Source organism: Periplaneta americana, chromosome 10 (genome assembly GCF_040183065.1).
Source record: "Periplaneta americana isolate PAMFEO1 chromosome 10, P.americana_PAMFEO1_priV1, whole genome shotgun sequence".
NCBI lineage: Eukaryota > Metazoa > Arthropoda > Insecta > Blattodea > Blattidae > Periplaneta > Periplaneta americana.
Window position 1 is genome coordinate 13783020 of NC_091126.1, and position 22542 is coordinate 13805561.

The following is a 22542-nucleotide window of genomic DNA, read 5'->3' on the forward strand; positions in this document are numbered from 1 at the left end:
GCTTAAAAACAACTTTATAATATACAATACGAAAAAATGCCACTAGCAATTGAGCTCAAAGATGATCACTTAGTTGATGTAAGACTGACAGTTTAATATTACAGAAAGGATATTTATCACAGCTTTTTAAAACTTAAAATTATTTAAGAGTAAGGCTACAGAAGCTCGTGCCAATTTTAAGTCTGCAATTGTAGCCTTGAATTATTTCAAGAAAGAGGTTAAAAAATCTTCACAGGAGACATATGACATTTATAAAAATAGAATAGTAAACACACCGTGCCGATCTGATGTGAGAACAGGTGCTGGTACAGGTTCGTACAGGAGTCTGTAGCCTTGTATCACCCCGTGAACAAGAGATTCCGGAGGAGGCTGCCAACTGACTTGGAGTTTGTCAGACGACAAAGCAGTGCAGCGAACATCCCGAGGGGATGCTTCAGGAACTGAAAGAACACGGTTTATTTTCACTTTCTTCTGATCTGTTAACGCAAGTGTTCTGTTCATTTTAATGTAATTTTTTCTTAAAGAGTATTACAGCAAAACTGAGTATGAGAGCAAGTACTTGCCATCTTCAAGAGTTTGTGCTACCACTTCTGAAGACATGGGGCCTGATCCTCGTCCATTGAAAGCTTGAACCACTAGACCATATTTGCAATACTTCTTGAGACCGTCTAACCGAAAATGTCCCTTGCCATCACCTTGCCAAGGCACCTCAGAGAAATTGTAACCGTGCTTTCCTTCAACTTCCCTGAAATGAAATACCGGTATTTACTTATCTGCAATACATATTTGGGTATTTGGGTATATTCATTTTTTTATAATCTGTAGAAATTTCATTGAGTATTTCAACCCCATCAATTTTGAATACAATTATTTGTGAACATCGCAAGTCTATGAATTTTTCGTACTTGGATTAAAAATATGAACACAGCATTTAAATTTATTCAAAAGAAAGAAAGTATCTTAACTAACATCAAATCAGTACAAATAAGCGAAGAATGAAGGCAAGAAGTGGTGTATGTTTTATTTGAATTAGAGATCCGGATTATCTTCTCTCTTCAGTTTGTTTTTGTTGATGAAAGGGCAAATCATATCTATGGCTCTAGTGCAGTTCTGGAAATGTGGTAGAGATCAGTTTCTTAAATTAAATAGGTATTGTGATAAACGGTTTTTGGTATTCCGTCACATTTATCTCTAATAATGGTAAAAATAAATGCATATTTATTTTATTTCACGTGAAGGTAATAAAATGATTTTACATATACCATTCTGAGCAAGTCTTGCTCTAGTATTATGTTATGTAATAGGTACCGGTACGTACTGGTATGAAGTAATTTCACTTTGTAATATGTGTTCTCTTGTTATCCTTTTGTTCATTGAATATGAAGAGCAGATCCTGGGGCTAGTTATATTTTCCAGATGTAACTTGTGTCCTCCAGGCCTATTATTTACTTGCAACATCCTTCTCATGTCCATCTAATTCTCCATTTGTAATTTCTTCATATTCTTCGTCAGATTATTCTTGATTTTCAAAGCTCAAGCAGGCTGTTGTAAGTTACATTATATCCCACATGTCGATATTGATTACTATAAACGAAAACCAATATTACACTTATCCTAGATGACGTCAAATACATGCTTAATCCAGAAATTATTGTTTTGAAGCTAATCTTGAAGGTTCTTTCCATCATCCTTGAGTTAAATATTCTTGAAATTAAATATCTCGTAAAACAAAATTAGTTTTACAAGCCAGAATATATAGTACGGTAGTCTAAAGCATGAGCGTACATTTTAATATTATTTAGCTACCGGTACTGGAAGAAGACTATTTTCAGATATTAATCTGTTTGTTCAGGTCCAGTAACATTATCACACTTAAACTGTACTGTACCAGTAGTTGTTAATTTGAACCATTTTCACTGTCTCATGTACTTACCACGTCACTTTTTCTTTTTGGTAATTCCATACATATTTCATCATAAATATACACATGAGAGGTTCCACTTGCTTCTGTAGTAATCACTATAAAAGCAACTAATATCTGTCCTCAGGTTAAAATATAAAAAAAAAGCAGCAACGAATGACAAGCCCGTGTGTGGTAGTGTTCATATAAGGGCATTGTAATACAGATTATCAACATTGCGAGACAGTAAATTACACTATAAAACTGTAATACTAATGGCAATTATTCTTCAAATTTTACTTTCTGTGACGATATTTCTTAAGTCTTGAGAAATATTTCCTCATTTCTTTAAATTAAGTTATTTTATGAGTTTTCTTCGTTGTTCTATACTATTTTCTCTACGATTCCAAATGTAATTACAGATCTATGGGTACTGTATTTTCTTCCTCTTCATTTTCGCATAGAATCTGATAATGTACGGTACAATATTTCTTCCTGATGTCAGCACTTATTAATATATGTGCTTCTATAATTTAGATTCATCAGCTAATTGTATTATCAATTATCTTAATTAATTTATTATATTTATTCTTGTTCACGCCTATTAAATATCTCGATTGATTCAATTTCTGTGTGATGTATCCTAATTATTGTTTTGATAAATAAACTGATTCTGAAACAGAGTTACTTGTAGCTAAATTATTACAATTTGAATTATGATATAATTTCATTCATGGAGGCGAATAAATGAAATATTTATTGAAATCATAAGGTGCAATATTGCATGGCTACAATAATGAAATCTAAAATTACTTGTAGTTCCTTGTGGTTTCATTTCTGTACAAATAAGAGTTATAATGGTGTTGCTCCTTTCTCCATCCTCGTCAGATACATGTCGATGCCAATGCCTCAAAAAAATTTTTAACAATAGAATTAGTCTCTCTTCTGGCTCATCCTTTGGTTTACAATATATTTTAATTGTTGTAAGACATCTTGATTCTTCAGATGCATGAAATACAAAGGTCTGATAGCAGGGGACATTCTCAACAATTCCTTAAAGCGCAAAATGAAGTCATAATAAATGTCATGAATTGTTGTACACAATGATTGCAGGTATGCTGACCGAAGTTGTAGAGAGACTGAAGATATAAAAATTAAAGTATCGGTACATAAAATCACATACTGTGGCTAACAACAAATATCACTTACACAGCACATAAATTACTTCATAATTATGATACCATAATTTTCTTTCATGTAATAGTAGTTTCAAATTTCATTAGTACCTACTAATTAATCATGTAAAGTAGAAGTCCAGTAATGAGAGTCTCATATTGCCAACCATGATTCAACTTATTCAGAGTCTTAATGTTTTTGCACGGATATGCAACAGACATTATGTGGCCACATGCGAATCTGTGATACGGGTATGTTCTATCTCTCATGCTCTAGATCAGGGGTTGTCAGCACAGAGCACGCTGGGGCTAGCCTCTCTTACCCGCGGAAAACGCAGTGCACTATAGTGGTCTCGTAGCTGCTAGTGGGTATGCTCTCTATCTCTCCCTGTTGCATGACAGTGTACACGGGATGGCACCGCTTACCCTTGCACATTTCAGTGAGTGCTGACGACCACTGCTGTAGATGCATACTTTCTTCAATGTCAAGAGATGAGTTAACTTTTATGCTTTCATTTTATCATTCTGTTGTAAAATGTAAATTTCAGAACGAGCGAATAGTTCTAGAAGACAATACAAACATTAAATTATTTTACTTCACGCTGTAAAAATCGAATGTATTAAGATTGAGGAAGGAAGAAATAGCACATTATATATAATACCGTTTCTCTATCCACATGTCATTCTTCGAGCACCAACTCATGTCCTGATTCACTGCCTAGTTCTTTCTCTAATTGTCCAGACAAGGTTAGCTAACTTACAGTTTAAGTTCAATAAAATATGTACTAACGAAATCTTTGGATTAGTGACATTTCTTCTTGCAGCTTATTTTCGAGCTTCTATCTGCCATGTTTCTTCACCTGATTTGTTACATTTCTTTCGTTTTACTTCTTGTCATTTATGTACCTTTTATATACTTATCTAAAACAGTACCTAATACAGGCTGATATTCAAAATTAGAGTAAAGATCAGTTGATATGACAATTTCTGGAGAAACCACCTCCCATTATATAGTGAAGAATGTAGGTATCAAATTTAATATTCAGTATTTCAGAGCATGTTCACTAACTCATTCGATACCGATGTAATCGTACATACCTACATTTAAATTTGAATAGTTACGAAGATAATTAAATTAGAAATTCTTGTGGTTCTAAGCATTATATATTTATCTGCCACACGTTCCAGGGTTGAAGTCCAATTTACACATGACAGTGTACTTCTAATGATTTTCTTGGTTTTTTTTTTTTTTACATGAGGGATACTGTGCTTGAAATCCTTACTTGCAGTTTTGTATCTGTACCAATATTCTTCTGTTATGCTGGCCACTATATCAGTTGTTCATGGCTGAAATTTAGCAGAGGTAAATTGATTTCAAAGAGCGGCAAATTAGCATGGCTTCTTGTGGAAGGCAAGTAAAGCTGGGTGGCCCATATCGTAGATTAATGGCATATAAAAAACATTCAGCCCTTCACATTTATTTGTATCCGTCAATTTGTAGTATAGATATTTTTACACCTTTAAACTTTTTCTGAAAACCTTCGATTTGAGGCACAACTATGTATACCTATTGGACTTAACTATGGATACTTCTTGGATGGAATCAATGTTACGTACGCACTGAATATGAACAAAATCTGTTGAACTGTTATGTGGGAAAGCAGATAAACGGCTCTACAGATGGAAAATGATGGAAAATATGCCAGAAATCTCTTCTCGTGTAGCCTATCAGTATCAAGGATGCTGGAAACACTCGTCTTCTTAAATATGGTACCAGTATCTCAAAATTTGTTGTTTGCGTGTTTATAACCATCAGCTCCTTCACGCATCAGACAACGAGAGAGTAGGGCTGTTACCTAACACGTACAGGTGTGTATCAACCTTCGATATACATGGTATATACTTTTTCATTTTATGTAGCTACACATTTCATACAACCAAATGATTAATTCTTCACTTCGATGTAAATTTAATCTTCATCTTACGATGTTTGGTGACAATTTAATCTTCATCTTACGATGTTTGGTGACGTATATAATAGTATTTAATTCAGTAAATTTAATATTCTTCAACTTATTTCTCTCGTTTACAAAGTAACTATTGACATCAAATTCAAGATATATTAATACATACAAGACTCCTTACAAATTGGGGTTTTACATTTCTGATACTTGTAATAGTGAACATGTATAGTAGTATAGTATTTATTAGCTGTAATTATAGCAAAACCTATCGACATGTATTCAAATATTCAAGTGTATGATGGGCTTCTTTTCATTATGCAAAGAAGAGTAATTCCAAATTAATTTTCGTAACTTCCTGGCCTTAACTTAGCAGTGAAACCTCTACGACGAAGTAAATGAAATTGTCTCAAAATATTATTTTTTTTTTCATTTTACTGTTTTTATGACTAATAAGAGAAATCATTGTTATAGGATGGTTTCGGCATTAGTTAATTCTTGTAATTTTATTGTTGCGAGTGTTACATTGTATTTTGGTAGGTATTACGAAAAAAGTATGAAATGCTCCTTCACAAATTAAGTAAAAGTTTTTATTTAACAAAGTTCGTACTTGCAACCAGACCTATCGTTGTGTCCTCTGTTACTGTAGAAAGGTAGAGAATCTAACAATTATCAGGAAAATGTTAAAGATGACCCAACCATAACTTTCGTAAGATAGGTTTCAAATACTCTTGCTACCAGGTTTCTTGGGTCTACTTAGAAAGGAGAGTAAAGCCTGGTTCAGATGGTGCGTGTTTCTGTGATGGATTCCAAGGTGGCTACGCCGATGGGTAGCCTGAGTGGTGACTGGCTGGCTCCCGTGTTGCCTACGGTGATGGTAGTTGTTCACATGGAGCTGGCTCTTTTCACAGTTCAAATTGGAAAATCATCTGCTGCTTCATCTGTTATCAACACTCATGGTCAAAAAGAAACTAAACCGTGAGTGGAAAACAACTAAATTCCTAAATTAACAGTAGTAAATGTCGTAATAATGTAATTAAGCCATAAGTGCAAAACAGCTAAAGTCCGATATTTAATTGTTGTTTCTTAGAAACTAAAGAATATAGAAAAAACAGGTTTAGTTGGAAAACAACGAACATGGCGACATGGTTTCAGTGGTGATATTATATGATCATCTTTGATTTCCAGCCTGCAAACCATCACGAAAAATAGCAAGGAACCTACCCTCGAAATCCAGCAAGCTAGCCATTCATGGAGCCACCAGAGCGCATTACTTCCGGCGAGTGACCACACAGGCTACCCACCCGCGCAGCCACCTTGGAATCCATCACAGAAACACGCACAGTCTGAACCGGGCTTAACAGAACAGTTTCTCTAGTGTATGCTCTGTAATTTGCAATCTTTTGATAAATTCTTGTGAGTCTACGAATAATAAAAAAATATCCACTACCTATTCTGCATTAATTCTTCAATAAGACATTATGAATCATAAAAAATATATATTTTTGTAGTTACAATTCCATTTATCAAGTTCTTCAATAAGCTTCTTCCCCTTTTGAAATAAACTTAACACAAATGTAAGACTTTTATACCAACTGAAAATGCTCCTGTAAAATCTAAGGAATTAAAAGAAAAAATTAATAGCATTTCATTACAGGGAGAAAATATGAATTTTGTTTTTTAATATACATAGCCTTCAAATAGACGTTCATCTGTGAATGTGTGGCTGCAAGTGGTGCTGTTTGCTGGCAGAGTCACATATTCATAACATCTTAAGTCAAGTCCATAGACTGCTCATGCTAATTACAATAACCACCTACCTTTGTCAAAGATGACGTTGGAAATGCTGTCCCTGTGACACCACACATCTCTCAAATCTTTTAAGAAAATTTTCATTAACACGCATCAGTTCTTGTTCTGAAGTTGCTGCATTTTCCCTTCTTACATTCTGTTTCAGGTCTTCTAACATATACTGGTGATTCCGATACACTTCATTATATAATTATATTTTCAAAGTTCCCCATAAATAGAAATTGCAAACTGTATTACAAGAATATCAAATGTAAAATCTCGAAATTAATGTGTCTATTAAAAAATAGCCATGTACTAAGGAATTGTAGCCATGTAGTAATGTGAGTGGAGTAAATTTCTGCAACTGGGCGTTGGATAATGTTAATAATGGCACTATTGATCCACGTTTAATTTTTTTCACAGATGAAACATGATTTTATTTACATGACCCTGTAGCAACATAGAACAACAGATACTGGAGTATAGAAAAACCTGATCTACATGAAATGTCATTGCATGACCAAAAAATTGGAGTATGGTTCGAAGTGAATGCTTACAGAATTATAGGGCCTATATTTTTTTGAAAATACAATCAGTACAGGGATAATATTATCACACCATTCCAAGAACTATCTGACATTGAATGTACACAGGCATTTTTTTCAACAATACTCAGCTACAATGCATGTAGCTGACCTCTCGTTAGCATTATTTGCGGAAATGTTTCAAGATAGGATTATCAGTAAGGGAGTATGGCCAGCACGATTTCCAGATCTTACAATATGCTATTTCTATTTCATGGAGGAATTTAAGAAGTAAAGCTTATCAGAATAACTCGCATACATTGGAAGAACTGAAAGAGAATGTAAGAAGGGAAACTGCAGAAATTTAAGAAGAAAACCTAATGCTTGATAATGTAAATTTTTAAAAAAGTGTGAGAGATGTATGGCGGCACAAGGATATCATTTCAGACATCTTCTATGACAAAAGTAGGTGGTTACTATAATAGTAATTTGCATGAGCAATCTATGCGCTTAACTTAAGAGGCTATAAATATCCAATTCTGCTGGTAAATAGCATGCTTCCAGCCACCATGCATAGCCGCACACTCTTCAATGAACATCTATTTCAAGGCTCTGTACTTAATGTCACAATCGACCTAAATCATACTACTAAATTCATCTACTCATATTATTTTACACAACATTTATTATGTAATATTAATTAGACAAGATCATCAGAGTGATATTACTTCGATAAGACTATTGCAGAAAACTCAAGATCTAAATTTTTCTGGTAAGAGAAATTTCAAGTGTACCGCGCAATTTCATAAGCCATATTACACCAAGATAAAGTTGAGCAGTGATTAGAGAACAAAGATCCCAAGAAAACTGGTGGATAAAATAAGACTATTGATGCTTCCCCTGTCACAACACGATATTAAACAGACTATACTTCACGAACAGCTGTGACGAACCAAGTTTTCATACTTCACTACAAGTTCTTGGTTTTCAATAATTTAAGAGACCCATCTGGACACAGAAAAGTCAGGAAAACTGTTATCATTGACAATGCACCCCACAGCTTCTTACGGTGGCAGAATTTTCCACTAACCCAAGTTCCCGGTGCCCCACATAGTGCCCCAGCAGCATCCCATTCCACCGGTCCTCGGGGGGTGGCTCCCATGACAAAGCAAGCTGCGTAGAGCTCACAGCTTCTACTGCCACGCGCCGCGGTGAGCCTGTAGGAGCTTCTTCATCAGTGCGCACATGAATCTCCTGGCTGGCTGCCCCTGGTCCCAGGGTGTTTTCCGCTATCACGCGGATACTGTATGTGGTGGCTGGACGCAGTTCATCTATTGTAGTCTTGCTCTCACTGCCATCTACAATCACCTCCTGCGTTGGTCCCTGCCACGAATCTGTACCCCAAGTGTAACACAAAGTCAGATTAAATTGTATTGTAGTAAATCATGCAATTGTAACAATGATTATTAAAATAACTGGTAATATAATAGTACATTATGCAACGAGCCTATAATGATTGTAATTAAGAAGCGAATATGGATGTTTATGAAACGAGCGCAAGCGAGTTTCATAATTTTCATATGAGCTTCTTAATTACCATTATAGGCGAGTTTCATACGACTTTTTATGCTCGACCATATTTCTAACTTGAAATTATTCAGATGTATACATTTTATTTGTATTTGGAGAGATCTATAACTGAAACTCGATCAATATATTTCAGTATTATTTGTATTTATCCTGGTAATAATGAACAGTTTGACTCGTAGACATTTTGTTTTTCAGCAATAACTTCCCATGATTTTACGAGAAGATTAGTAGAGAACAGCAGTTACGTAGACTTTCAGCTCCCCACTACTACCATTAATGCATAACACAATGTCAATACGGCGGTTGCTGTCATCTGCGATACAACGAACTTTTCTGTTGATTTTCGAGTTTGGCATTTTTTCCGGTTATTATATGCTTATTTAAGTTGTGTTAACTCTCACTAGTGGTTTTATATTTTATTTTATCCGTCTTAGTATTTATTTTATTATTGTAAATATTTTTGTTTTATCACTATTATTATTATTATTATTATTATTATTGTTACTATTATTTATATCATCAGCATTATTATTTGAACCCTGTAAAATTTATGTAGACTACTGGACTGAGCACGAGCATATGCTCATTTCGGGTATCTATTCATATGTATTCAATTCAAATGTAAATTGTAAATAAATTTGAAATTTGAATTTGAAAATTTGAAATCTGACAAGATCGGAAGTGACCTTGTTCTAGGTCGTGAATTGTGAGATGTGCGCAGACGCGAAAGTATTGATTTTTTCCGAGGAACAATAATGTCATTGACCTTGATGTAATCCCGTTAAACTTGATATAACCTTGATTATTGAATTCGACATTGAAAAACGAGATGACAAATTGAATTTATTTGAATATTATTTACAATTAACGCTAATTATTATAGTAACAGAACATAACCTTCTGCGACAGTATTGGATTTCCAGCCTCAGTGACTTTTCGCTAATTCTCTTTCGATTGCATATCCGAGAATAATCGATACTTGCGGTTTTATAACGGTACAAAGCTGACTTGTCATTGGCTGAACACCTGTAAGCTGAGCTGTCATTGACTGAACACCTGTACTTTAATGAGTAGGTGTATTTTAATGACATGCATTAAAGGACTGCTACCAGGTGTATAATTACTACATTTCGGTATGGTCGAGCATAAAATAGTTTCGTACAATTTTCAGTCTATCACTTATCTAAGTGTGAAAGCAGAAATAAATTCTGTTACATCAATTATCAATTATGTACAAGAGCAATACATAGAGAAAAACGAACCTTGTGTAGGACTGTAGCGTACGAGGTAGCGCATTATGGGGCTGTTGCCATCTAACACAGGTGGAACCCAGGCAACACCAATGCGTCGGCTCCCACGTTCTTGAATTCTGACATCTGTTGGTGGAGCAGGAGCATCTATACAGTAAAAAAAAAAAAAAATATGTATATATATTTATATTAACACGTGTTCCTATCACTTAAGACTAGCAGCCCTTGCCTACTCTGTGCCCAAGTTCAAACTCGCAAATTTCAAGCACAATAATTAACTAATAATAAATAAATAAATTTAGCCCGTACACATCCCATAAGGGCAAGGGCCTCCTGTTGTCACAGCGAATTGCTCATAATTAGGCTCCTAAGGTGAGCAAGTCCTTGGGAGCTTGGTCATATTACTGATATTTCTTCGTTTCACTGTTCCTGACTTCCCTCTTCGATCATTTCTACTATACTCATCTCCCATACTTCCTCATATCACTTCACACAAATTACACTCACTGTCGTTGACTTTCTGTCCTATCTGGTGCTTGCTTATTCATGTTTGGTGCCAGCTGCCTCCATACTTCTCTGTCTCGTGCCACTCTCGACCGTTGACTTCCCGCTCTGGTTCTGAAGTAGTCCACTCATCTGGTTTTCTGTCGTCCCACATGCTGTCGTCCTTCTCTTGGGTCCCACATTGTGGTGCGATTCGTCCATTTCTGGTGATCCATACGTGCTACGTGGCCGCCCCATTTCCATTTGAGGTTTTCTTCCCTTTCTACCACATCGCGCATTTTTGTCCTTCTTATTTCCTCGTTTCTGAGTCTGTCTCTTAGTGAAACATTTAGGATCTTCCTTTCCATTCTCCTTTGACAAACCTGTAGCTACAGACCCCTAATAGAAACAACAACAACAACAACCACCACCACCACCACCACCACCACCACCACCACCACCACCACCAAATTTCTTGGCTTACAAAATGTAGAAAAACACAAGTTTCCGTAATCGATTATTTGAACACTTCCTATAATAAAAAAGATCGCGTTAATTCAGCATATTAAGAAACGAAAAAGAGTGCGATTCCATCTTAAGAGGCAGAATTATTAAAAAATTTTCCGTCCCTGAAATTTGCCGCCATAGGCAGCTGTCTACTCTGCCTACGTGTAGATTCGTCCGTGGTTATGCCAGCACACTGTTTGAACTTCAGAAAGAGGTTTTGAGCATGTTGCAGGCTTGGTACATAAGGGAAGACTTTAGCGTAAATCCATATGAAACTGAAATGGTTTTCTTTACAAAGAAAAGAAAAGTAGCAATTTCTCGTAAATTGTTGTTTCTCAATATTTGACAGGGATTCAGAAAATGGCGACTAAGCAAAAAAAATCACTTTGCGTCACAACAGAGAAACGTAAATTCTATTCATGTTTTCTGAAGGACGCACTACATAGAATAACATTCGAAGGTGATATAGACAGTTTGTGGCAATGGGATGCTTTTGTATGAGCCATCCAAGTATGTCCAATGCTGTTCACAGAGTTACGGAGACTTTTCAGTGGAGACTGAAGAAGTCACTGGCCAGACGTAGTAGAAAATTGGAAATGCCAAAAACGACATTTTGAAAAGTGTTGTGTGAACAGTTAATAATGAAACATTTCAAGTTATGATTGCTGTAAGTGCTGGAAGCAGAAGACAAGATAAAGGCAATTGTGTTTGTTCTGGACATACAGGAGGAAGAAGTTGTTTTTCTCGAACATCTCATTTTCAGTGATGAAGCACACTCCATCTGTGTGGAAAAGTCAATAGGCACAATGTCCATATCTAGAGGACAGAAGTTCCATATGAAGCGATTGAGTACAAGTGTGACTTCCCGAAGATCAAGGTCTTTTATGTTGTCTTACACGGAAAAGTGTCCTACAAGCTTTTCTTCTTTGTTGAAGAAACAGTGATTGGTAACATCCACCTGGATATGTTATAACAATGGTTATTTCAGTAACAGAATAGTGATTATAACGACTACGTTTTCCAACAGGATGTGGCTCCCCTCCATTTTCATCATTATTTGAGACTCCACCTCATTCATGTTCTTCTACAATACTGGACAGAATGTGATAAAGATGCAGGCAACTAACTCTTCTGGTGACCGCTACTTTCCCTGGACCTAATACCATGTGATTTTTTTTTTGTTAGAGTACGTAGAAGTGTTTATGTATCCCCAATGTCCTGCTCCCTCTGGGATCTCCAGAAATTGATCACTCGTAATATGGAGTAGTCATGGTCGATCGGATATAGCAGAAATTTCACTACAGCTTAGATGTGTGTTAGGTGATCAGAGCAGTAGCGGCTGGTGGTCAAAATAATGAGTGTGCTACAATCTCTATATCGGCCTACTGTATACACTTATATGTATTTATCTTAAATTTAGACTCGCCTAATGACGAAATATGAAGTCCATACGACGTTCCTTCCTACTGCAGAACTTGTCAATTACTCTGGTGTTAAACGTTAAACCCCTCCCTCTTGGACATTATACTCTTTTCTATTGAAAGTATTGCAAGAGCAGTGAGGCGATCCTGGGACATAGTGTTTCTTACAAACTTTTTATGCGTTTCAAGCAAGAAAAACATCTTTCTGGCTCAGCAGTGGTCATTGGTTTTGTAACCAAAATATTTAACAACTTCGTTACTTCACAGAATGGATCCTGTGAATTGTTGGAGGGTATGTATTGTAACAATTGAACAGCTCCATCTATATTTCGGAAGTCTAGTCTTCCGTACAGAACTCAAAGTTGTGTCTTTAACATTCTTTTGTTCAGTACAGTATAGCTGTTGACAGAAACTTCAAGTTCGCATTCAGGAAAATTATGCGAAAAATTGTCAAAAAATTCGTTTAACAATTTTGTTGCGTCTAAGTAACTTAAAGACTGGAAACTATGAGTAGTTTCCTGAATTATATGGTCACATACTTCCTTGGCTTCAATTTTCTGGGATTCCATTATCCGTCACTTGCTGACTGATTCAGGAGGAATCTAAAAAAACTGGTAAGATGGCAGCAGCAGTCGGACACTTGAATTACCAAATACATTATACATAGTTCCGAGTTCTTCCACAAACAAGCATTCTTTCGTTACGCTTTACTTTTGCAATCTCCAAGCTGTATTGTGCTGAAGCTGACTACAGCACTTCCCCGCGTAAAAATAGCCAATCAGAGCAGTGATTTCAGCTTCGGACATGCGCATTAATTGTCTACATTCTCATGTAGATTCTGAGTAGCACAACGAACCCCCTGAGGCACCAAAGATCGAAGAGCGAAGACTAAACACTCTATAACGCATCACGAACATAACCGCGGGGAATTGTCAAATGACATTAAATACTATGGTATTGCAAATACATTATTTGAGCAAAAATATTATCATTGCACTGTAGCACATAAGGACGGGCCGCCCCTGGATCAGAGGTGCACACATTCGGGGACTTTGAGAGGTGTACACCATATGTGGACAGTTACACTTCCAATTGAAACATATCATCAACATTTATAATTTAGAGTACGGTATACAGAAAATACATGGCTTTCAAACACCACCATTCTTTTGTATATGTTTACATAAAATAAGAGTGTAATCCAAGAACCTGCTAAGTAGCATTTTATTCCATTTTTAGTTTTCATATCAAGACCAATCTATGTGCCATTGTCAATTCACCCAAGAAACTGCTATGTGACACAGATTTTCGTTCAGTTCATAGCTTTCCCCACAAGATGGAACCTTTGCTATGTGTCTATGTCATTTGGGGTACTTTTTTTGTCTATAACTCCTGAACAACTTTTTGGCACTTAGCAGGTACTTGGGTTACACTTTTCAAACATAAACATACCTTGAACCAAGAGATGCATAGCTGTTTGATCATGACCAAACTCGTTCCTTGCGAAGCAGGTATAGATTCCTCCATCCTCAGTCCGCACTGCACCTATAGTAAGCTCCGACACCAGTCCTTCAGGAACCGATGTGTTTTTTATGCTAAGCAAGTACATTACCAGTATATTATTTGTTGACACAAATTCAGGAAAGTCAGGTTTCTTTATGCCTATTCACCAAGTGAAAAGAGTAATACGTAGTTATCACAAGCTACAAAGGAAAAAAGAAAAGCTACTTTTAGTGGCTATAACCGTATTTTATATCCATTAGAGACTATCTGCATTTAGCCTTTAAATCAATGAGCTTTATCTTCATTGAAACGTCAAGCTAACTAGTGATGCTATAACTGATTCATTTGTTTCACAACATTATTTTACATTATTGATTCATATCATTAGCGTTTAGTTCGTCTTTTCCGTAATGGAGCAGCTACTATGCTTGCCGACAACGCAACTTACTGGTTGAATGATCAAATAACAGACGAACCAACTGATTGCTGATTACTGATTATCTAGCTGATATTAACTAAGGCCGAGTGACTGAGTGACCGAATGATTGGATGATTGACAGACTCACCAAGCAACTGATTGTGTGATCGACTGACAGACGAACCAAATGATTACTGATTCCCTAACTGATGATAATAACTGAGACTCACTGACTGACTAACCGAATGTTTGGGTGCTTGACTCAGCAAGCAACTGACTGAGTAATCAACTAATAGATTTTTTTTTATTTTATTGGTTTATTTTACGACGCTGTATCAACATCTAGGTTATTTAGCGTCTGAATGATATGAAGGTGATAATGCTGGTGAAATGAGTCCGGGGTTCAGCACCGAAAGTTACCCAGCATCAACTAATAGATAAACCAACGATTGCTAATCACTGCTTGATTAACTGATACTGACTGACCAAGTGATCGGATAACTGACTGAATGACCAAACAACTGATTGAGTGCTCGACTAACAGATCAATCAATTGATTGACTAATTGTTATTGACTAAGCTGGCTGATTGACTAACCAACTGACCGAGTGATTGGAAGATTGACTGAATGAACAATTATCTGAGTGACGAACTAATAGCTCAACTGATTGATTATTTTGTCATGATTGACTAAGTGATTATTGAATGAGGCTGACAGAGTGACTAACTGGTGGCAGTGATTTATAAGGAGAGGAAAGTGGGAATGGAAGATGAGGGTGTAGAGGGGGAGGAAAACTATAGTGCAAATCAAGATTTCAGGTATAACTCCCTGTAAAGTTGATTTGAATAATTTCGAGGGAAAAATTGTTCCGGAGCCGGGTATCGAACCCGGGACCTTTGGTTTAACGTACCAACGCTCTACCACTGAGCTACTTGGGAACTCTAACCGACACCGATCCAATTTTTCCCTCTATATCCACAGACCTCAAAGTGGGCTGACAACCGTCAAGCAACCAACTTCGAGTGCACACTAACTCCGTGTGACTTAAATTGTGGCTTTCTGTTAACGAACAGTGACGTGTATTATGCAAATCAAGATTTCAGGTATAACTCCCTGTAAAGTTGATTTGAATAATTTCGAGGGAAAAATTGTTCCGGAGCCGGGTATCGAACCCGGGACCTTTGGTTTAACGTACCAACGCTCTACCACTGAGCTACTCGGGAACAGGGAGTTATACCTGAAATCTTGATTTGCATAATGCACGTCACTGTTCGTTAACAGAAAGCCACAATTTAAGTCACACGGAGTTAGTGTGCACTCAAATGTTGGTTGCTTGACGGTTGTCAGCCCACTTTGAGGTCTGTGGATATAGAGGGAAAAATTGGATCGGTGTCGGTTAGAGTTCCCGAGTAGCTCAGTGGTAGAGCGTTGGTACGTTAAACCAAAGGTCCCGGGTTCGATACCCGGCTCCGGAACAATTTTTCCCTCGAAATTATTTGAAAACTATAGTGATCAGAAGCTAGTAGAAAACAACAGAAACCTCAGGAAGGACATCAATTACTACACACAATGACTTTAGTATACTCTTCACTCTAAATATTATATCATTATTAAATGGCTTGTCATTGTATTTGTTTATAAACTATGGTTCCGCTATGGCAATCATCACCCAGCGTACAACATTGGTGATCATAGCCGAGCAAATATCAGCTGAGCTATTTTCTTTACAGCGAACATTGTCGTCTTTCCTATCGAAAGTATTATGCTGTCAGAAAATTAGATATCACTAACTAAGTTTGGAGGCAATAATTCTGCTGAATCATTTAGCATTGGAGGTTGGAGACAAGTTTAAGGCTTACTTTCCTAGTAAAGAAGGAAGAGCTAAATGATATCAGTGAGCTACATTGTTGTATTTATGCTACTTTAAACAGAGACGTAACATATATTTAAATTATTTTCCAAGCGAGTTATCTGTGTAAAAATTAATTACATCGTTCATTCTAAATTATAGTGGTTACAATACTCAAGGCATTAAACTAAAAGCTAATTCTAAAACACACTTCATTAGGATTTTAAAATGATCTCAAGTAATTAGTTACATTGATCATTGTTATTAAATGTTGGAATTTCGGGGAAGATATTCCTTTGACGCTTTCCTGCTCTAACAACACTAAATTTAGTTTTTTACTGTTTTTAAAAGTAGATAATAATTTATTTATTCTTTCTATAATGTACCAGTATTGAAATGTATACAGAATTAACCTCTGTTGAAATACAGGTACTTTACCAATCTTGCCTAAAATTTCACCAACTTCGTTCCACAACATTTCCTTTTTATGGGTATCTCTGTATTTTTTGAACTCATATTGTACAGGACAGAATGATTGGACACACGGTTAATTAAAGTGTCATCATTTATTTGTGAGAAATTGCTAAATACACGATGTTTTGCAGCCATATACGTGATATCATCATTCGTTTTATAAATGAACGACGATCATCACTGTCAATTAGAAGCCACGTCAATCCAGAGCGATTAAAGCCAGTGCAGATCGCTTCAGCCCACGCAGAATGTTGTAAAGAAACCAGCTCCATTTATTTACATATAGAGCTAACCAAGCGGCATTGTTCGCTTGGCGATGATTGCCAGAGCGGAACCATAGCTTTAGAGTTCTTTAATATAATGTAACACAAATATGGTATCTATAAAATGGATAGATATGTATAGTCTATTCTAATACTTCTATGTTTACTAATGTGAATTAAAGAACACAGAATTATTACTTATACGGTACTAGTGTTTCTCAACACTTTTTCATAAACTCAGCTGATTTTACATTTATTTTTTGAAGTATCTCCAATATATTTTTGTGGAGATACACTAATCTAATATTAATTGAAGACTACAGTGGAAAAACCTGATGAGTCACGTTTTACTGTTTTTACAGGAGCGCAAGTTGAAAGTTTGAAAACCCAGTATTTTCTATTGTCTTTGGATTATCATTCTTCAAATTTCTTTGGGCCAATGAGGTTGTTATTCTCTATAGTTAAACTACACAAATCTACACTACCTGAGCTACTACATGACATCTAAAGCTGAAAATCGATAATTTTGGATTTATCACGTTATTCCTCTGTGCTCTTTCAATTGTTAAAACTATTGAATATATTGGGTTGTATTGAGTTTCCAGGCTTGTGCCGCGTTGTCTCAGTTACTGGAGCTAATGTTTCGATCACAGTAGGATGTTCGAAACATTAGCTCCAGTAACTGAGGCAACGTGGCATAAGCCCAGAAACTCAATACAACCCACGAACAGCAGCTGTGGAAGCCTACGTCAACACTTTGTTGAATGTATTGCTAGAAAACACAAATTCAATATTATTTGTTAAAACTGTTGATTGTGTCAATAGAAAATAGAAGTTATGGAACAAATAATAAATTGAAACTAATGTGTATGTACCATATATTGCAACAATATCAGTTTGTCTTATAACTGACAACATACTACTTCATTTTGTGTGAACCCTATACCTGATGCGTCCTTGTAATTCAACAAAACTGCCTTCTTTCCGCCAGGACAGACTTATTGGCAGATCTCCAAGGGCCTGACATCTCAAGAGTGCTGAACTCCCACGACGCACCAACTCCTTTCTTGATCGGACTTTGAAGTGCACAGGAGCTAGCCAATAATTAAAACAATCACAAAATAGAGGGTACTGGGTATCCACCATTGTAGGCTATATAATTGTGGGTAAAGGGAAAACTATGCACCTAAAAGTTATGTCTCACACCTTAAAATGTTACTAAACGATCAATTACAAAACTGTAAAATTTAATCAAATTATGCCTGAAGATATTTGTGCATCTGCAGTTAAAATAATAGCAAATTTATAATGATTCCTTCCATGCTTATGAGTTATTGGCTGTAATAACTATACTTGTGTCATCTGCAATTAATATGGAATGATCTACATCTTTTATTAGGGGGGCAAGATCATTTATCAACACTAGAAAAAGTAAGGGACCTAAAATTGACCCTTGTGGGATTCCATTATTAATAGTTCCCCATGTCGAGACAGATTTCATAGTGGTACTGATTTCGACTTTCTGTTTCATATTGCCAGCTTCTTGAGCCAGAGAAGCAGCTGATAGTGCTCATGTGCAGGTTTATTAACTGTTCTGAAAACTTCGCGAGTTTCATTATAATTTTTATGCTCGAATTTCTGTGACATTTTTATCCTGGTTCCTTTTTACAAACTTAAGTTGAATAAACCTTTTCCTTTACTACATATTTTACCAGTTTTGTGAAAAAAAGTGTCATATTTTTTTATTTTCGTAAAGAGGTCATTTAATATTGCAGAATCACTGTACATCACTAATTTTCTTATATACTTAAAAAATCACTATGAAATAGACAATGGGACTCAAACGAGTTAACTCGGGTTAATAAATTTTGACACATGTTAGCAACCCGAGTTAACTCGGGATAATAAGGGAAGTGGTTAAACACATTTATAACTTTTCTGAACATACTGACACGGTTTGTATCGGTCATATAAATGCATATTTCACCATTGTTTGCGTCTGGTTATTTATTTTGGATTCTCTTTCCTTAGAAATATTTTGTGGTTATATATAGGCTACTTTTGAAGGTAAGGGAATTCGCCAAGAGTAAGTTCTAAAACACAATGGGCAAAAGAATGTTAAAATATGGTCAGTTTGTTGCTGGTTGGCCTTGCCTTCAGCCTTCATCCCCTCAATCCTTCCCAAATATGTGGCGACTATCTCCAACTCTGTTGTTGTCAGGTAGTAATTCATAGACAGTCACTGACCCTATTAAGATAGCTGTAAAACCATGTCTCACAGAGGACAAGCGTTGGACATTTTTCACTCTTCTTTTATCCCATTTCTCAGAATCCTTTCGTCTGTGCTATGAAGTGTGAATTCAGTTCAGTATATAAGTCTAGTTTTAAGATGCGTAAAGTCAAGTACGGTACCGGTACTCTGATAGTGCGAAATTTCGTGGTTTTGATAACGAGTTTGGTGGAAAAATATTTTAGTAGGCCTACTGATGGCCAGGGAAATTTTATTTTGCAAAATTTGTTACAGCTCAGAAATGTTTTACAATCCAGTAACATTACAGCACTGCTGAACACAAAAGCTGTCTAAACAGAAAATTCTCTGCAGAAACCAGAGAGTGCTTGCTGTTTGACAAAATGAGCCAGCAGTTAATCTTCAGACAGCTTTCTAAGAATCTTTCTCAGATGACGATTTCATCAAAGTTCCTTTACATAAAGTAAATATCCATTCCGGCAGTTCTTAGAAAGGTACCTACACAACTCATCCTATTCCTGATGAGTCCACATGAAGGGAGTCAATATTCACTAAACAATTTTTTTTTGAATGGTGAATAAAAAGGTTTCCTATGTAATTTTTGGTTAAAATTTAATTTCTTTCGTGTTATATTTTCAAGTTTTTATGTCATATTTCAGCATTTTTAGGGCATACATGAATGCATACTTCCAGAATTTTTAGGTTATACATATCCGAGCCCTAGTAATGATTGTATATACATTTTCCCTTTAACTGGATCTAAAATGTTGGAATATCTTGGTACCGGTACAAAGTGTGTACCAGGATATTGATTTTACTTCAATTTACGTAAATGTGGAAAAATTAATTGTCCATGGAAATGGTGAAACACTCAGAAGAATATTCGGTCCTATTAAAGAGAATCAACAATGGAGAACACGATACAACCAGGAACTATATGGACTATATGAATCGATAGATATAGTCACACATGTCAAGCTGAGGAGACTGGAATGGGCGGGGCATGTTTACAGAATGAAAGAGCAGAGAATACCAAAGAAAATTTTGGAAGGAAAGATTTATGGGAGGAGACCTGTTGGAAGACCTAAAGATAGGTGGGTTGATGCGGTTACGACTAACTCCAGACTCTTATTCGGAAGCGCGGCATGGAGAAGGATGGCGATGGATAGGGAAAAATGGAGGAAGAAGCTAGAGGAGGCTAGGGCCCAACATTGGGCTGTTAGGCCATAGTAGTAGTAGTAATGGTGAAACACTGTAATTTTTTAAAGCATGAAGATTCACTTTCCTATGTAAATTAATATATACAACCATACCTTGGACAGTGAGTTGGACAACAGCGCTTAGTCCCACACCAATTCCATTGCTAGCTTCACACATGTAGTGGCCCTCATCTTCTTGTGCAACTGCCTCAATAAGCAAGGATCCGTTAGGCAGCAATCTTGCGAGTTGATGACCTAACACTTCCTGATACTGACCTGGTTTTTCACCTGAAATATATTCAATATTCTAAATTAATAAAATATATGCACCATTTTAGTCTTTGCCTCTGCATTACATAAATTACGTCACCTTCAGCTGTATTCAGTGGTGGGCTCCTTAAGATTGTAGCAAGTTTGTACTACAACCAAAAATATTTGACGCCTTAAACTGTTTAACATAAGTTTAGTATTGAAGTAATTTAGTTCTGTCTACTAGATCGTAGAAACATGACTACTGGGTGTTCATTTCAAAGTGTGTCATGACGTCACTGTTGTGAGTCAGCGATTTGAAGCGAGTTTATCAGAGAAGTTGCCTATTATTCAAGGCGTTCAATCTGAACTTGAGAACGTGTACGGTATAACTTGAACGTCGTAGCAACAGATGGCGGTCTGTAAGCTCTGTGTGCTACCTTAACCTCTTTCGAACTGTATTTTGCGCGGACAAATCGTACGCAGGGTATTTGTTAACATATGTAACGGCAACATTCCACAACACAAATCAAATGCTCCATGTCCATGTTGACCGTCGAAGTTAATGTCAACAAATACGTAAGTAATCGTCTTAACCTCTCCCCATAAAGAAAAAAAAAATCTCAGTACGTGTTTCCAAACAGTTCATATTCCTTCCACAACCGGCGTTACTGTACGTATCGGTAAGTACTCTTCAGAATGAACGCCGTACTTGCCAGGCAACTTCTCTGGCACATAGGTACTACGCCTCTGCGGAAGTGTAGGAAGATTGAATTCTCTAGGCTCATCTGCCAGCCACATGACGGCATACAGCGAGCCATGACACACTTTGAACTGAACACGCAGTAGTTTGCTTCAGAGAATCACGTGAATCCTTCGCAGGAGGCTCATGGGGATAGAATGGAACTTAGGACCCTTACTGGGGCGAAGAGATGAGAAGAGGTTTCTTAGCATAGCTTAAGAGTTGTTGACAAACGAAATTCTAAGTTCTCAACACAGAGGACAGGAGGCAGCAGCAATCAGCCAGATTAGGGACTGACAAGGAAGGGTCCGGGTGGTTGTCGTTGATGTTTGAATGAGACAAGTTTAGTTGTGTTTTAGAACACAAGGAAAGAGGTATGGCGCGATTTGAGATGCTATGGAATATATGTGCCCGAGGAAGAGAGGGAGGAAGAAATGGAAAATGGAGGGGTATAGATGACGAGAAACAGAACGGACTCTGTTGGTTCTAAGTTGGGCACAAGTGTGGACTGAACGTGCGTCGTACAGAATGAAACAAGCCGTGATAGTTAACTTGCTATAGTCCCGATGCTGTTACTTCCGGCGTGACTCTGCCTCTTTGCTTACGTCTTAGAAAGTGAAGGCTCTATAAAGTCTAGGTAGGTAGTATCGTTCGCCATTTTTGTTCTTACGTTGCCGACCTACCATACGAGGAATCTATTTGCCACACGGTTAAACATTATCATGTCGTAGCTCCTATGATAATAAATCAAACGCAATGTAATTCAGCAAATAATTGAGCGGCAAATAACGTCTTCGTGTGCTTTCTGCGAACGCCAACGAAAGAGCTAAAATGGCGGGCGATTATATTAAGCATTTATCGAGCCTTAAGAAATGAATAAGCGAATCACAAGACGCACACGTTTAAATGTAGCCGACCTGCAACGTGATTGGCTGCCGGAAATTAGAGCGATGGGACTATAGTGGATTTTTTCGTATTTTCGAAGAAACGTCAA

At 36.7% G+C, this 22542-nt stretch overlaps 1 protein-coding gene across 1 annotated transcript in view; it reads right to left on the reverse strand.

The window, feature by feature from the left end:
- LOC138707451 (cell adhesion molecule Dscam2-like) overlaps positions 1-22542 on the reverse strand; it is a 1157632-nt gene that overhangs the window by 48296 nt on the left and 1086794 nt on the right. The window contains exons 13-19 of the mRNA XM_069836919.1: positions 20672-20845; positions 18057-18204; positions 14055-14197; positions 10204-10338; positions 8442-8745; positions 564-745; positions 276-440 (exon numbers count right to left, since the gene is read on the reverse strand). Of these exons, the coding sequence (XP_069693020.1) occupies positions 276-440; positions 564-745; positions 8442-8745; positions 10204-10338; positions 14055-14197; positions 18057-18204; positions 20672-20845 (1251 nt within the window). The remainder of the gene's footprint in view (positions 1-275; positions 441-563; positions 746-8441; positions 8746-10203; positions 10339-14054; positions 14198-18056; positions 18205-20671; positions 20846-22542) is intronic.